The sequence below is a fragment of the Eptesicus fuscus genome, chromosome 5 (assembly GCF_027574615.1).
Source record: "Eptesicus fuscus isolate TK198812 chromosome 5, DD_ASM_mEF_20220401, whole genome shotgun sequence".
In the NCBI taxonomy this organism is placed as follows: Eukaryota; Metazoa; Chordata; class Mammalia; order Chiroptera; family Vespertilionidae; genus Eptesicus; species Eptesicus fuscus.
The window spans coordinates 19,815,460-19,833,242 of record NC_072477.1 but is presented as its reverse complement, the minus strand read 5'-3'; the positions used below and the strand labels follow the sequence as shown (position 1 = coordinate 19,833,242).

Below are 17,783 nucleotides of genomic sequence, written 5' to 3'. Positions count from 1 at the left end.
CGGCAGCTCCTGTGTTGAGTGTCTGCCCCCTGGTGGTCAGTGCACGTCATAGCTACTGGTTGGAGTGTCTGCCCCCTGGTGGTCATTGTGCGTCATAGCTACTGGTCAAATGGTCACTTAGGCTTTTATATATACAGACTAGAGGCCCGGGGTTCATCGGGCCGAAACTGGCTCTCCAACATCCCCCAAGGGGTCTCCGATTGCGAGGGGGCAGTTCTCGGGTGACGCACTCCGGAATCAGGCTCCTTCCTCTCTGGTTCTGGGTGCATCACCCAGGAACCACAGCTGCCAAGTCACCAAAGCTCAGCAGCTCCTGCATTGAGCATCTGCCCCCTGGTGGTCAGTGCACATCATAGCTACTGGTCAGAAGGTCAAACAGTTGGATGGTCGCTTAGGCTTTTATATGTATAGATTACAGATGAGGAATCTCTTATTCATGAAGTATCTCCAGTGCCTCTAACAATATCTGGTCCACAGGAGGTATTCAGTCAATATTTGTTGTACAAATGAATGAACATATGAATTTTAGAAATGATTTGATGCTAGAGGTGAGTATATTTTAGGCCCTGCAGAACATTCTCTATAAGCTGTTGATTTCCCCCAAAAAAAACTATGTCATGGCGATTGACGGACATCTCTAGTTTGTTTTTCTCAGGAATTAAACAACAGGTAAGAAACTGCAGATGACTGACCACAAAACATGTACTATTGATATGTGAGCTACTAGTGTCACCATCTTCTCAGAGGTCATTTGGAAGTGATCCTAAAGCTCACTCTAGTGGGAAGAATGAGACTCAGTGCATTAAGATCATGCAGCTGATAACTGACTACAAAAGTCTCATTTTTTTTTTTCTTTTTTCAGGATGGAAAAATCTACATGACAAGAATCTAAAATTATATAACAATACTCTAGAAAATAATACCAAGACTATGAAGAGTTAATTACTTTTACACAGCAATCATTACAGGAAGAGATTCTAAGTAAATGGCTCCCTGGTAGTCATATATGCTCAACATAAAGTTTCAATACTAATTTAGCATACAAGAGTCATTTGCTGCTTCTTACTTGGGTATTCCAAAGTTAATAACCCTTTAAATGAGCATCAATAAGATTCTAGAATCTCACAAAGCTAAGTGAAGGACATCTGAAGAGCAAGATTTCTCCATGGTAATTAACTATAAAACCCCCAATTTTTATTGCCAGAGAACCAAATGTGCTGAAGAAATTGAGTATATTCCAGGAGGCAAAGGAGCTGGGGAGGAATATCTAAAAAATAGAATATATTCTTGAAGATATCAGGAAGACAAATGATCTTTATGAAAAGATAAAGCAATAACTCATCTATGAAACAGATTTTTTTTTTATTACTGAAAACTGGCAAAGAACTGGATTGATAAAAGAACAAGCATATCAACATATTCGCCATTTCAGAGGTAGAAAGAAAACACTATCTTTAGGCTTAGCTAGTTTGTGAAATCACATGAACAAGGTAATAAATAACATAAAAAATTATCTTGGGGTTATTTAAAGTTGTTGGATTTGGGGGGGCAGGAGAGGTTGAAGGCATTCTTTTAGGTAGTACCATGTAACATTTCCTATGGAACTATTTCAGGAGGAAAAATGTAAACACCAAGGCTTTTTCTTTTAAGACTTATCACTCAAGGCACAATTGAAAAAATCTTGGTAGTTCTATCAAAATTTACTTCAAGAGATCTTTTCCTTCCCAATTTTGTATTACGAATAAATCTTGTACACAATATTTACTTTACATGTAGAGAGATCAATGGCCTTAGTCTTGCCCTAGAATAGTATCCCTTTGGAATCCTTCCTTGTTCTTCATCTCTTACACCTAGGACTACTATTTTCCATTCTTGCTCTTTCACTATTAATATTTCAGTGAGAATTCCCTGGTTTCTGAAGACTATCCCTTTGCTATAAATCAGAAAGAAATCTTTGTAAATATTGCAAATTCAATAATCCAATAAACTATTTTCATCCTATGTCAAGGATTCTGCATATCAATCTCTTGGATAAGATTTAAAAAAACAAGAGGAAATGATGAACAACATAGACTGAGGAACAAGAACAGAACCAGAAGCAAGGAGGCATCGATCGGACTATCGGGCCTCAGAAGGAGGATAGAAGAGGGTAGGGGGAGGGTGGGGGAGGGGGAGAGTTCAACCAAAGGACCTGTATGCATAAATATAAGCCTATCCAACGGTTAAGTTCAACAGGGGATTGGGGCATGCGTGGGGAGAGGGGTGGGATGGGAATGGGGGGATGAGGACAAATATGTGACACCTTAATCAATAAAGAAATTAAAAAAAAAAAAAAAAAGATTTAAAAAAACAACAACCCATTTTGTACATTTAGTAGCCAATTTCTTCTTCTAAAGTAGGAAAACCAGTTTTAAAACAGGGTATTGCTGCCACCTCCAACTCCCCTCCTCGGCCTTTGTAAATATAAGAGGTATTTCTGGTTAAATCAATGGGGTGGGGAGGGCACTACTGGCATTTAACAGGTAGTGCCAGTTATATTAAATGTATACAATGCTCAAGACAGTCCCAAAAAATCAAGAATTGTCCCCCCCTCCAAATGCCAATGCATACTGGGTGCTCAATTAATGCTGAATTAATAAATGCATTAAAAAACTCCATGTTAACTCATCTATTTTAAAAAATTAAAGTACATATTGATTAAATTTGTATAAGAAATTTAAATGTATACTCCAGAGTATAAAGTACAGCAAGGAAATACATCCACCAGAAACAATGTTAGAAAAGTCCATCCAGGTAGTCAATCTATTCAGTATCTTTCTTCTCAATTCATTGAATGATCTATTCATTTTTTTAAACCATCTTTATTGTGCTTTTTTTGTCGTTGTTTTTAAGACTTTATGTTCTTAGAGCAGTTTAAAGTTTACAGCAAATTAAAGCAAAGATAGAAATTCCTACCCTCTTCCCCTACACATGCATAGATTCTCTCTTAGGGTCAGGATTATTATGAACCTGAGTGGTACACCTCTGTACACTACTAGTTTGGGGTTCATTTCTGGTGCTTGTGTTATGGACAAACAAGTAAGGCCTTTACTGTATAAAGGAACAATACTTGAGAGACTGAAATCTAAAACAGTTCAGTTTTAACATTTCTACTTTACTTTCAATACAAGATTATCACCAATATACATGGTTATTAGAAAGAAAAAAAAAAAACACTTCCAGACATTCTCTGGAAATCGGATAAAATTTGTGGTTGCCAAACTTGAAATATAATGCAAAATGGGCTAAAACTCTATTTCATTCAAAATTACACATCCTGCCAATGCCAAATTATTGTCTTAAAAGGCTGCTTTATCCTAACAGACGAGAGAAGAGGGGCAGCACATATCAATAAATAGGGATTATTCCACAGAAGGAAAGATGCACCAGAACAAAGGCAGCTGGAGCCAAATGAAGGCCTCCACGGCACAGGGTAAATTCTAGTACATGTCCTGCATGCACAGGGACCTAGTTTCCTTTGCACAAGTGGACTATGCTTCTTTACTGGCTTCAGAAGTAGCTTTCTGTTAGTAAGTGAAAACTGCTATCATTCCTCTAACCACACACTGGTGAATGGCATTGTGTCAAGTTGCCAGGCACTAAATTAGATGCTTAAGAGAAAAATATAAAGATATAATCTCTGATCTCTAAGAGGCTGTAGTCAATGACATAGATCATTAGTGAATAGATAATTACAACAAAGGGTTATGACTGCTACAATAGAGTAAACAGGGAAATAGGGAGGAAGGATACCCAATCTAGCCAGGGAAGATGAGGGTGGGTATCCTGGAAGGTGAGGAGCGAGTTGCAATTTGAAGCAATAGGATTTAGACAAAGATTAGGGGGAGGGCTTTTTCTCAGCATAGGGCTTTACCCATGGGAAGTTTCCAAGGTAAGAGAGAATGTACCATATTAGGAGAACTGCAAGTAGTTCCTTGTGGCATTTATAGGGAATGCCCAAAAGTTATTTCTTCTCTAGCCACCACCTACAATGGTGATTATTTTGTATTGAAAACAAATAGAATGGCTAAACACTGGACTTTTTATTTTTAGATTTCAGTATTCTGGTCATGAAAGCTGAGGCTAGGCTAGAAAGGTAAACAAGGGGTCAAATATGCCATAAGGCGCTTGGCTTGTTCTTACCCTAATGGCCATGGAAAGATTTCAAGAAGAGAAAGATAAACAGATAAACATGGATGAACTTGTTTTTTCAGGCAGGCAAGACAAATGCCAAGGAGATGGGTTCTGATTCTGCTGCAGTAATTCTAGCAAGAAATGACAGGGGCCTGGGTTAAGTAGCAGAGAAAGGAATGCACTTTGAGAAGTGTTAAGAAAATAAGATAGATCACAGTGACTAAACAGATGGAAGGTCTGAGGAAAACATACAAAAATGGAATGCTTGTTAAGCAAAAGCTCTTTAGAGAACATATTGGCATATGTATCACACTTGTTATTTGAATATCCTTTGACCCAATAAGTCTAATTTATTTTTTATTTTAAATTTAAAAAATATGTTTTTATTGATTTCAGTGAGGGAGAGAGAGATAGAAACATCAATGATGAGAATCATCGATCGGCTGCCTACTGCATACCCCCCACTGGAGATCGAGCCCTCAACATAGGCATGTGCCCTGACCAGGAACTGAACCATGATCTCCTGGTTCATGGGTTGACATTCAAACACTGAGCCACAGCGGCCAGACTAAGTCCAATTTATTTTATACAAATACTCATGTACTAAAAGATGTTTTGTTTATGGATCTTGAATAGTTTGTAAAACTAAAAACCACCAATGCTTTAAAAAAAATTAGGGAATGAGTACACCATGGAATTCTTCAGATCTTTTTTAAAAAATGAAGATCTATCTATACGTACTAACAAAAATCTTCAAAATATATTAAGTAAAAAAAGCAAGTGTATGGAAGTTATGGGTATTAAAATCTTATTCATGTAAAAAAAAGATATATATATGTTTGTATTTTTGTGTGTGTATATATGTATGTATGTAAAGTGGGAATACATATACATATATACCTAAATCCATAACAAAGGTCTGGAAAGATACGTATCATTATAGTAACAGTAGTTACCTCTGGGAAGTAAAGTGGGAGAAGTAGCCAGGACAGTATGTATATATTTATGTAGTACTGGTATCTTTTACCATAAGAATATATTAGTGTATTTTTAAAAATCAATATAATAAGGGAGGGCGGGGGAGGCAAGACTCCCAGGCTTTTAGCATAGTCTAACTCTCACTGAGTTAGAGAACAAGAAAGGTAGATAAAGTGAAAAATTATGCCTTTAGTTTTAGATTTGATTGGGCAGTACTTGGGGAAATCTAGATAAATCTGCCCTTATAAGGACCTACAGTCCAGGAGAGAGAGCTGGGCTGGAGACACAGATTTGATAGTCATCAGCACATGACTGACATTTTAGCCAAGGTACTAAATTAGATTAGTCAAAGAGAATGTGCTGTGAGAAAAAAGTTGTAGAGACCTTCACTGAAGAGCTATCTGAGCAGACTGGGTGAAGTGAAGCCATATTGCACTGAAATAAGAAATGAAAGGGAGGTGAAGTAGTGAGAGCAGAAAACAGCTCTTGCAAGAAGCTTTAAGAAAAGTGAAGAAAATTAGGTGGAAATTTGGTGGTACCTAGAAGGAGCCTTGAGGATAATCAGAGAAAAAATTTTCTTTCAAAAGATGAGAAAAACAAGCATATTAAAATACATGTGGCAAGATTAAGTTTACGTAGAATAGAATTCTTATAGAGATGAAAAGAAAAGTCAGGACAAAAAGACAAGTGCAGGATAAAGAAAGCTGACAATTTTCTTATATTCTTTATATGCAAACTAGAGGCACGGTGCATGGATTTGTGCACCGGGCGGGTCCCTCAGCCTGGCCTGTGCCCTCACAATCTGGGAACCCTCGGGGGATGTCGGACTGCTGGTTTCGGCCCGGTCCCTGCAGGCCAGGCCAAGGGACCACACCAGTGCGCAAATCTGTGCACAAATCCATCTACCAGGCCAGTTTTGGCCCGAGCCCCACAGGTTAGGCCAAGGGACCCCACCGGTGCATGTCCTGATCCCCTCAGGCCCGGCTGAGGCACCGGGCCTCTCATATGCATCTTTGGTAATCTCTTCCCGCCCTTCCCCCTACCCCTTTCCCTCTGAGATTCATTAGTCTGTTCCATGTTTCCATGCTGTGCATTGAGTGTCTGCCCCTGGTGGTCAGTGCGCATGATAGCTACCAAACGGTAGCTTAGGCTTTTATATATATACTAGAGGCCTGGTGCACGAAATTCATGCACGGGGGCGGGGGGATGTCCCTCAGCCCAGCCTCCACCCTCTCCAATCTGGGATCCCTCTCACAATCCAGGACTGCTGGCTCCCAACTGCTCGCCTGCCTGCCTTCCTGATTGCCCCTAACCACTGCCCTGCCAGCCTGATTGATGTCTAACTGATCCCCTGCCAGCCTGTTTGCCCCCAACTTCCCTCCTCTGCCAACCTGGTCACCCCTAACTGCCCTCCCCTGCAGGCTTGATTGCCCACAATTGCCCTCCCTTGCAGGCCTGGTCCATCCCAAATGCCCTCCCCTGCTGGCCATCTTGTGGTGGCCATCTTGTGTCCACATGGGGGCAGGATCTTTGACCACATGGGGGCAGCTATCTTGATCTTGTGTGTTGGAGTGATGGTCAATCTGTATATTACTCTTTTATTAGGATAGAGGCCTGGTGCATGGGTGGGGATTCCCTTGGGGCATGGGGCAGCCTGGGAGAGGGCCTGTGGTGGTTTGCATGCCGGCCACGCCCCCTGGTGACCCAAGCGGAGGCCCTGGTATCTGGGATATATTTATCTTCTACAATTGAAACTTTGTAGCCTGGAGCAAAGCCAAGCCTTCTGCTCGTTCTGTGGCTGCCGCCATTTCTGTTTGGATTTGTTTACCTTCTATAATTGAAACTTTGTAACCTTAAGCGGAGGCCTGAGCCGACCAGGGCAGGTTGAAAGCTTGGCTTCCTTGGTCGCCGGGGGCAACCCTAGCCTGCTCTCTCCAGCTTCGTGGCTGCCGCCATTTTTCTTGGGATTTATCTTCTATAATTGAAACTTTGTATTCTTGAGTGGAGGCCTGGGCCCGCCAGGGTGTGTGGAAAGCTTGGCTTCCTCTATTGCTGGGGAAACCCAAGCCTCCCTCCTGATCTCTGTGGTGGCAGCCATCTTAGTTGGGGTTTATTTGCATATTTGCTCCTGATTGGCTTGTGGGCGTGGCTTGTGGGTGTAGCGGAGTTAGGGTCAATTTGCATATTACTATTTTATTAGGTAGGACTAGAGGATTTGTGCACTGGTGGGTTCCCTCAGCCTGGCCTGTGCCCTCTTGCAATCCAGGCCTGGCCTGTGGGGATCAGGCCGAAACTGGCAGTCTGACATCCCCTGAGGGATATAGTAGTGGACAAAACAGCAGGTGACTGGGGAGGAGCCTGAGCCTGGAATGGGTGGGACCTGCGCCGCTCCTGCTCATCCTGGCCCTGCTGCACCTGCCGCTGCTCGGTAATGCTGCCGTGGAGGTGGGAGAGACTCGCACCACCGCAGCAGCACTCACCAGACATGAGCCCGGCGTCTGGCGCCTGGCGGTCAGCTGAGCGGTGCTTCTGCCCCCTGGTGGTCATTGAGCATCATAGCAACCGGTCAACCAGTAATTCGGTTGGTTAGGCTTTTATATATATATAGATACTAGTATATATATACTAGAGGCCCAATGCATGAATTCTTGTATGGGTGGGGTCCGGCCAGCCTGGCCCCAATTGGGGCAGATCGGAGCCACGCCTGTTGAGAGGAGGAGATGGCAGGAGGTTGGCCAGGCCAGCTGGGGGGAGGGGCTAAGGCGATTGGCCAGTGGGCCCTGCCCCAGAATGGGGTGGGGAGGCTGATCGGAGGCCAGCAGCCTGGGGGAGGGGCCATGGGTAGTTGGCCAGCCAGCCCTGCCCCTGATCGGGGTGGGGGACCAATCTGGGGTGGGGCCGGGCGGGGGGCGGTGCTGCAGGAGGTTGGCCAGCCAGCCTCGCCCCCTATTGGGGGAGGGGGTGTGATCAGGGACAGAGCTGGCCAGGGGGAGGGGCTGTGGGCCAATCTGGATGTTGGGGGCCCATCGGGGGTGGGGCCGGCCAGCGGGAAGGGTCACAGGGAGTTGGCCGGCTGCCCCACCATTGATCAGGGTGGGAGAGTCTGAACAGGGGTGGGGCTGGGCAGGGGGAGGGGCCACAGGAGGTTGGCTGCTGGCCCCACCCCCTGATTGGGCCAGTTTGCTGGCTGCAGTGGGCGTCATAGCGACCGGTCATTCTGGTCATTATGAACACCGGCTTTTTATATAAATAGATAGGACAGATAGGGAGTCACCTTGTTAAGCTGAGAGTGGATAGACAGCCATAGGAGTTAAAGCTTAGAGGAACACAGGTTGTGCTCTCCCTCCTGGGAGCAGGCCAGCAGTACATTTTTTCCTTCTCAAGCGTGCATCTCCTAAACTCTAAGGAATCCATGAAACTTACAACCAGGGAGCAATAGGCAGCAGCAGCAGACCCTGTGAACCTGTCTCTAAGGCCTCCTTTTCTCTGACTTTCTAGTAAGCCAAAGCAGTCCCACCTGGACTCACTTCTTTCCTATAACATTTCTAGAGAGAAAAATCAGCCCCACCTAGGTATCTCCTGTTGCTTCTTCTATCCTAAGCCCTTCCTTATAAATGTACTCTCTCTCAAAAAAAAGGCTTGGAGAAACACCAAGGAAGCCCAGTTCAAACCTAAGATAAATTGCATGACTACATAATTGTTTTCTTTTTATTTGATTGTAGATAGAGAGGAAGGGAGAGGGAGAGGAGAGAGAAACATTGATCGGTTGTCTCTTGCATGTATCCTGACCTACAACCTGGGTATATGCCCTGGTAGGGAATTGAACCAGTGACCCCTTGGTGCATGGAACAACACTCAATCAACTGAGCCACACCTGTTAGGACTTCAAAATTGTTTTCTCAAAAACTCATCAGCCATGACTAGGAACAAAGGATGGGTTATCGTTAGTGCTATTTTAGAGGGTAAAATAAAACTGGGAAAGAGAGCAAGCAGATCCAGAAAGCTCTTAAGTATTTCCCCCAACATCTTCAATTCTAAAGAGATCTTTTACCTCTATTTGGAGTATTTATTTACAAGAAAAAAAAACTAGGTCCTGTAAAAAACAGTTTACTGGGTCCAAGTGTAGCTGCTCTGTGATGAGATTATTTTAAGCACATTTTATTTTTGGTCTTTGGATGACTTTATTTTTTATTTTTTTAAATATATTTTATTGATTTTTTACAGAGAGGAAGCGAGAGGGATAGAGAGCTAGAAACATCGATGAAAGAGAAACATCAACCAGCTGCCTCCTGCACACCCCCCACCGGGGATGTGCCCGCAACCAATGTACATGCCCTTGACCGGAATCGAACCTGGAACCCTTCAGTCTGAAGACCGATGCTCTATCCACTGAGCCAAACCGGTTTTGGCACTTTGGATGACTTTATAAGCAGGGCCACCCTTAATCTGGATAGCAAGTATCAGATTTATACTTCAAGGAAAAAAGAAGTTTGTGTAATTCATTATACTCAAATGAATTATTAAAATAATTAAGTATCTGTAAGTACTTTGTAAGTACATGGGGGAGGATTAGAATATACTATACTCAGAGTTAAATATGGATTTATAGTTTTAAAAATTTGCTAGCATTTAAAAAATGTTAGTAGTATAAAATAATTGTTTTAATAATGTAAAGTAAGTGAAAATCCTAAGCATATATAAGCTATCGTCAATTTGGGAAATTTCCAAGGAAAAAGTCATTGCTGTTATGAAGTTATAATGTAATGTTCATATGGTTATGAAGTCATAGCTAAGTAAATTTTACTACTACTTTTTAAAATATATATATTCTTGTTGATTTCAGAAAGTAAGGGAGAAGGAAAGAGAGAAATGTCAACGATGAAATCACTGATCGGTTGCCTCCTGCAGGCCTCACAATGGAGATCGAGCTGCAACTTGGGTATGTGCCCTGACTAGGAATCGAACCGTGACCTCCTGGTTCATAGGTCGATGCTCAACCACTGAGACAAGCCGGCCAGGCCACTGCTACTTCTTCTTTTTTTATATACATATATATTTTATTGTTTTTTTACAGAGAGGAAGGGAGAGGGACAGAGAGCCAGAAACATCAATGAGAGAGAAACATCGATCAGCTGCCTCCTGCACACCCCCCACTCGGGATGTACCCGCAACCAATGTACATGCCCTTGACCGGAATTGAACCTGGGACCTTTCAGTCTGCAGGCCGACGCTCCATCCACTGAGCCAAACCGGTTTTGGCAGGCCACTGTACTTCTAACATAAACTAAACGGACAGAAATATATTATATCAACATAGTTAAAGAAATTCTTCCCAGGGGATAAACAGTGATGGAAAAAAGTAAAGAAAAAAAATTCTTCACAAAATAATTATCATTGGAAAAAAAATCATTGAGAAGATTACCTTGTCTTTTGACTGTCCTTGTCGAGCAATTGCATCGTATTTAATTTTTCCTTCAGCATCCACCTGAATGGCCAGTGCATTTGACATTTTTTTCTTTCGTCCCATATCCAGTGGATACTGGGCCACATGGATCTCTGGAAAAGCACCTCCATCTCCAAAATCCTATATATTAAAAAAAAATTTTTTTAATTAATAGTATCTTGAGATTCAAGATATATTCACTCAATAAATAATTACTAAGCTTTTATGCAAGAAGCTAGAGTTATGGCAATAAATACTAGGTGTACCAGTTAATAATGTGGATTTTGTGATAAAAGAAAACACGGTAATTTCAAAAAGAAACATCAAAAGTGCTTTATTCAAAGTAATGTCCATTGGTAGCTACACATTTCCCCCATCTTTCAGGTAATCTGTGGGTACCGTCCCAATAGAACTTTTCTTGTTTTGAGGCAAACCATTCAGAGACCCAATTTTCCACTTCTTCGTATGTTTTGAAGTGCTGCTCAGAAAGTGCGTGTGCCATCCATCTGAAGGAGCAAGGTCTGGTGAATACGGCAGGTGGGTTAATACTTCCCAAGCAAGATCTTTTCATGTGTCTTTAACTGGTTTTGAAGTGTGTGATGGTGCGTTATCATGAAGCAAAATTACTTTGCCATGTCTTTTGCCCATTCTGGTCGTTTTAGGATCAAAGCGTGGTTCAAATTGACCTGGATGTTCTTTGTCTTTCACATCGAAATCATCACTTTTAAAGTGTTTAAACCAGCATTCACAAGTATCTTGAGATGGAGCATGTTCACCATAAGCTTCCCAAAGTAAACGATAACTTTCAGCAGCACTTTTCTTCAAAATAATGAATTAAAACTTCCCACAAATGCTCTTTTTTGACATGAAATTTGACATTTTTAAGCGTAAAAATATCTATGATGTTAACACTTTCAGAAAATTTGACATATGAAGTTTTGAAGCTTGTTGTCAATACAACAAAAGAGCATACATATCAAATCACATATATATCAACATTATGTGTAACTAACTTCATCTATTGAAAAAAATCCGCATTATTAACCGGTACACCTAGTAGGGTTCTCTAATCTTGTGGAGTGTATATTCATTCTACTGAGCAAATATATAAAAAGTATAACCTGTGGCTTGTGATAAATGCCTTGAAAGTATTAAAGGGACTGGAAAGAGGGGCTACTTTCGATAGTGTGGCTGGGACTGCCTTTGTGAAGAGGTAACGTGAACTTAAAGCCTGAAAGATGAGAAATTAGTCATGGGAAGCTCTGAGGGAAGCATCCTCTAGAAAAATCAAATAGCAAGTGTGAAGGCCCTGCTGCAAGAATAAGCTTAGCATGTTTTGGAAACAAGAGTCCAGTGGAGCTGTAGCTTATTGAGGACAGAGGGGCAGACACACAGGTGATAAGGCTGCATGGATAGACAAACACCAGATCATGGAAGGGTTTCCAGACCATGGCAAGGAATCTGGCTTTTATACATGAGGCGGAAAAAATTAAGCAAAATGTTTAAGCTAAGAAAAAGATTTTTAGTTTTAGCATAAATAATTTTCTTAGTGAGGAATAGGTCAAGCTATAGTTAGGGCAGAAATGTAAAGATCTTTTTCTTAGAACTGATTTTAATAATATGATATTAGTATTCCATATTCCTTGAAAAAGCAAAGGAAATAAACAGAACAGGAAAAAAACAAAAATGAGTGTAACTTATTTCTAATGGGGATTATATACAATTATTTAGGAGAACTTAGATTTCAAAAGTAGAACAAGCAAAGTAAAGTCTGTCAATGAAGTTTAGTATTACAAAAAAAGGTAGATCATCAAATAAACATATGAACATTAATGTAATTTTATTAAAATTAGTAATATTTGCTTAGTACCTTATTATAATTTACAAAATATAATCCACACATACATCATCTCATTTAATTCTTGTAATTCTTAAATACCTCATATTTTCATATGGGAAAAATTCAAGTTTAATAAAGTTAAGGGATTTTCCCAAGGTCTCATGGCTAGCATATGCAAGATCTGAACCCAGATATTTTTGACTCAAAAAAAAATCTTTGTATTTCCTATTAAATTGATATACCTTCCTTTTAGCTTAAAAAAGAAGAAATTAGTACTATTAAAAAATGATTTAAAAATACTAAAATAAATCATTTAGAGGGCGTTTGATGAAACATAATTCATGAAAATCATCACTTTTATAAGACATCCCCCTTCAAGAAATATTCCATTAGATCATGAATATATGATTTCCTAGGTACAATATGCTTAATTGATAAAGACTTGACATTTTTTAAAGCAAACAATAAAGCTAAGGGAGACATTTTGTTATAAATTATGCAGAAATGGTTAAAGCAGTACCCAAAAAGGTACTACTTGTACCCAGACCATCAATCTGTCAGATGCTCATATTTGTTGGAGTTCTTCAACTGTATAAGCACTTCAGAACTGTAGATGTGGCATTATGTGGTCATTAAGCTTGCCAGAAAAATCACAGCATTTACTTTGAAAACTAGAACAAAATGCTATCTTCTACAGAACATTCACTCCCCCTCAAGAAGCATTCATGGTATTTCCAGATTAGCTGGCTATTTTGGTATGATTTTCAAATAAACTGTTCTGTTCTGTCAGGATATATGAAATCTTTGATAATCAAGTTAATATTTTAAAAATCTAATAGTACCTGAATGTCATAATGCTGAAATAGAAGCAAGGATGAGATTTTTGTTGCATGTAAAATGATGCCTGCTGCCTGTAATCTTTGAGGCCAAATGAAGAATATCTACAATTCCTCAAAAGAGACCTCAAGTCCTCTATAAGATATGCCAATCACTACCATTTTATCCCAGAAAAGCCTCCTTGATGATCTTTTTATTTTTTGCTTCTCACAAATTACACTATCAGCAAAAATAAAAGCAACATCAAAAATCCTTTAATAATTGTTGTAAGATTGGCCTTCACATTCTGGAATTAACAAAGACCAGAGGATAGCTGAGAAAAAAACCCCATACAGGGAATATGTTAGAAGACGTGATCTAGTTGGGTGTTCATCTTCTAGACTCTCTAAAGAGTTCTGTAGGTAGGAATGACAAACATGGGTCAGGCTGAGAATACAGATGGCTTCTTGCAGGGTGCTAAGCAACACATTTCAATCCAATGACTACTTAGTTCATTCACTATGATCACAATTTGAAGGCATATAAGAAAAGTCCTTCACACTTGTACAGTAAAGATCATAACCGATGACAGAATAAAACAAAGTGATAAAATAACTCAGTGCAAAAATAAATGATGTAGGCATTTAAAGATTTTTAATCGCGCAGGTATATTCTTTGGGACATGTATGCAGAAGGAAAATTTGCAGGAGTCAGAATGAATTTTGGAAGAAGAAAAAGGCTTGATGATACAGAAGAGATCTTGGGAGGCAAAACAAATTAAACCTCAAATGTTTGCTTTTCTTCCTAGATCAGAAAGAGTCAAATATGGGAAAGTGTGCCCTGGACTTAAGGAAAGGAATATGTATTGAACTGATTTACAGGAACCTGAGTAATCAGAAGGACAGGTGCTGCCAAAGAAGTTTGTTCTTTGGGCAAGAGCTAAAGATTTAAAAAGATTGATTAGAGTCTTTCCTCCCCCCTTCTTGCCTCCAAAATCAACCATCAAATTCTATCTATTACACCTCTTAAAAATTTATCTAATATGAATATTAGACATATAATTCTCAAAATGAAGACAAGAAAAGAGAACAATAGAGGTTAGGATTTGCCCAGGGTCATACAATTACAAAGAAGCACATTATGATGCAAAACTAGTTTGTTTTTTTAAACTCCTTGTCAGTGCTCTTTCCACTACACACAACCAGAGGCCTGGTGCATGGATTCATGCACCGATGGGGTCCCTCGGCCTGGCCTGCGCCCTCTTGCAATCCAGGACCCCTCGGGGTGGGTGTCAGACTGCCAGTTTCGGCCCGGTCCTTGCAGGCCAGGCCAAGGGACCCCAGGCACCAGGCCTCTAGTACGCATATAAGATCTTTGGTTAATCTCTTCCCACCCTCCCTCCTTCCCCCTTCCCTCTGACATTCATTAGTCTATTCCATGTTTCCATGACTGTGCATTGAGCATCTGCCCCCTGGTGGTCAGTGCACATCACAGCTACCGGTTGAACGGTCTGCTGGTCACTTAGGCTTTTTTATATATAGATGGGAAAGAAATCAGAACTAGAAATGCTGCTGGTGTTTGCCTTGAAGGAAGGTTGTCTCTGCAGAGTAATGTTGTATTGTGCATATAGGGAGGAGGATGGAAGGAAAAGTACCAAAACATGAAATCATTGTTTCATTTCCCCCCCTCACTTTCCCATTATTTTCCATAAGTTATAATCCCTAGATTTATAAAAGGTATATTAGTTTCTTTTGTACATATTTAATAGTTTGACGTAGAAGAGATATAAACTAGTATAATTATCCAGTTATCACAAAGCAGTGATGATAATAAACAAGAAAAAGATTCATCTTCTGAGGGAAGTACATGCCTTCAGAGCTCACAACCAGAATTTTCTATCATATTGACATTCACATGTGGAGATTCTAGGGTTTAAATTTATTTAACAAATGTACTATAATAAATTTCAGCACAATTTAATATATCCAAACTAAAGGTCCATATTTACCTCTAATAATCGAGGTATCCAGCCTTTCCGGTATCCGTATGGGGGTGGTTCTCTTCGGGAGGAGACCAGTGAGGTCTGCCGTGATCTCTGGGATCTTGCCTTTTCTTCAGCCTCAAGCTGGTCCTGAGATAGCTGAGTAGGTGCAGGTAAAAAGCTATAAGCAAAGATAATAAAAGTCAGAATTTTTAAAAACGCTTACAATTAATTTGATTATTGCAATTTGGCCACCAGGGAGTATTTTCCTAAAAGACTTTTTCCTTTGAGCAAAATAGCAAACTTTTCATAATCTATGGCAGTATCCAGTATCAGTCATTTCATTATACATGGAAAGAAATAAGTACTCAGACACCTAGAGTACTAGTATTTGACTAGAATGCAGGCAAATGGCACCCAGAAATAAAAATTAACAGATATTTCACATACTAGACAAACTACTGAGATTTTATGTTTCCACACTTCTTTTCTGGAAACAAGCAAGTAAACATCCTCAACTACCCAGAGGCCAACTCTCTAATACATGGTTTTCTTAGTGTCTTTGTTATTCTTACACTTCTTATTTTTAACTATTTTACTCTTATGCTTTTTACTTTTTTACTTTTAACTATAGTTCTTTTATAGTTATAAAAGAACAAGGATTAGAACTGAATGTAAGAGATTGATAAAAGGAAGAAACACAAGTTGCATATTTAAGTGCACTTTCCCACAGGTATCTAGTTTAGAACGCAATTTAAAACTTCAGAGGTCAAAGATTTAAAGCCAGATGTAATTTGTCATTCTTTATTCAAAACAGCCTTCTATAAAATCAGTAATTATCAACCTTTTTCATGTTGCGGCATACATAAACTAATTACTAAACTTCTGCAGCACACCAAAAAAACCCACACACATATGTTTTGCTGATCTGACAAAAAAGAAGGTATAATTTTGATTCATTCACACTGGATTGCTGTGATTCTCCCAGTTGGAATTAGTTGCCCCCTATCCGTACTCCCTCAAGACACTCTGTGTACCACTACTATAACATCTACCTGACTGTATTACAATCATCTCTCCATTTACCTTTTTTTTTTTTTCTCTAACTAGACTGTAAGCAACTTGAGGACAGGAATCGAGCCTTAGGCTTCTTTCATCCCTAACTCCCCTGGCATTGTCTAGCTCACAGCAGGGGCTACTTAAATGTTTGTAGGAGAAAGAAACTCACTCTATCCTTCACACTAACCATCTTTATGTCAGTAGAGCCTTCCTGTCTTTCTTAAACCATCTCAGGGATTTGCATTTGCTATTCCCTCTGCCATAAACAGTCTATTTACTTACTAAGAACATTATAGTGCTTTTACAGAGAACGCTTCCCCAGATCTTTTAGTGCTAGCACCTTGGCATTCATGTCTCTGCTAAATTACTCTTCCCTAGAGCTATTTTATGACCACCTTGTCCAAAACAGCACTCCACTCAGACCTTATTTTATTCCTAATACGTATTACTTATTAACTTATTTACTCATATAGAGTCTGTTTCTTCCAGAATGTAAACTCTGTGAGGACAAATTTGCCTGACTGATTCAATACTATAAAACCTTCACTTGTAACAGTGCCTGGCACATGGTATATTTTCAACAAATAACAGAATAAATGAATGAGTCCAAAGTTTTGGGCTTCTACCATTATTTATTTGCAGTAAATCATATATGTTTAATACACAGGAGGGATACAAAGACAGTTACAAAGAAGCCTTCTGTTAGAATAATTGGTTACTAAAATGATTAAAAAGCAGGCAGCCTGCCAAAGCACAGTTTGGACAATCCAGTGAACAGGTAAACTGGCCTGGATTAAGGTCAAAACAAATTCTAGCCTATCAGAAGGTTAAGGTCAGAACATATTCTAGCCTTTCAGAGGGTCTTAACTTTGCTGTTCCCAATAAAGGATGGCATTCTCACAAAGAAGCACACTGCTGGTGTGGGGAGGAGAAGGGGGAGATGAGGTGGTACACAGAGTGATGCATATGCAAGCAGAAAGTTTCAGTGATTCTTAGCTGGGAGCAAAATATCTATATTGTAGATATTTGGCAATTTTGTCAGGATTTGAAGTTAGGGTGAAGAGAGGATAGGGGTGGCACTGGCATTTAGTGGATAGAGACCAAAGATGCTGCTTTAACATCTATACTAATAAAAGCCTATGTGGTTGTCACATCCTCACACCGTGATGCCCTCATGCCATAACAATCCATCACCAAGAGCTGCATGCACAGCAGGCACACGCGGGTGGGCGGGGACTTGACGCTGCATGCGCAGTGCAGAGGTGGGTCCTGTTGCTGTGGCTCCGCACGGCGTGGAGGCAGGACCCCCGGCTCTGCCTACCTTTTTGGGGCAATCCTACCTCTTTGGTGAGATCGATCTAAGGGCTCCTGTACTGTGAGAGGGCACAGGCCAGTCTGGGGAACTCCCCCCACCCCCAAGTTCACAAATTTCATGCACCGGGCCTCTAGTCCTATCCTATATAATAAAAGGGTAATATGTAAATAGACCCAAC

General features: G+C 40.4%; 1 protein-coding gene across 1 annotated transcript in view; it reads right to left on the bottom strand.

Moving 5' to 3' along the window:
* Positions 1–17,783, bottom strand: part of SNW1 (SNW domain containing 1) — a 42,115-nt gene that overhangs the window by 20,420 nt on the left and 3,912 nt on the right. The window contains exons 2-3 of the mRNA XM_008138779.3: positions 15,259–15,412; positions 10,574–10,735 (exon numbers count right to left, since the gene is read on the bottom strand). Coding sequence (XP_008137001.1) covers positions 10,574–10,735; positions 15,259–15,412 — 316 coding nt within the window. The remainder of the gene's footprint in view (positions 1–10,573; positions 10,736–15,258; positions 15,413–17,783) is intronic.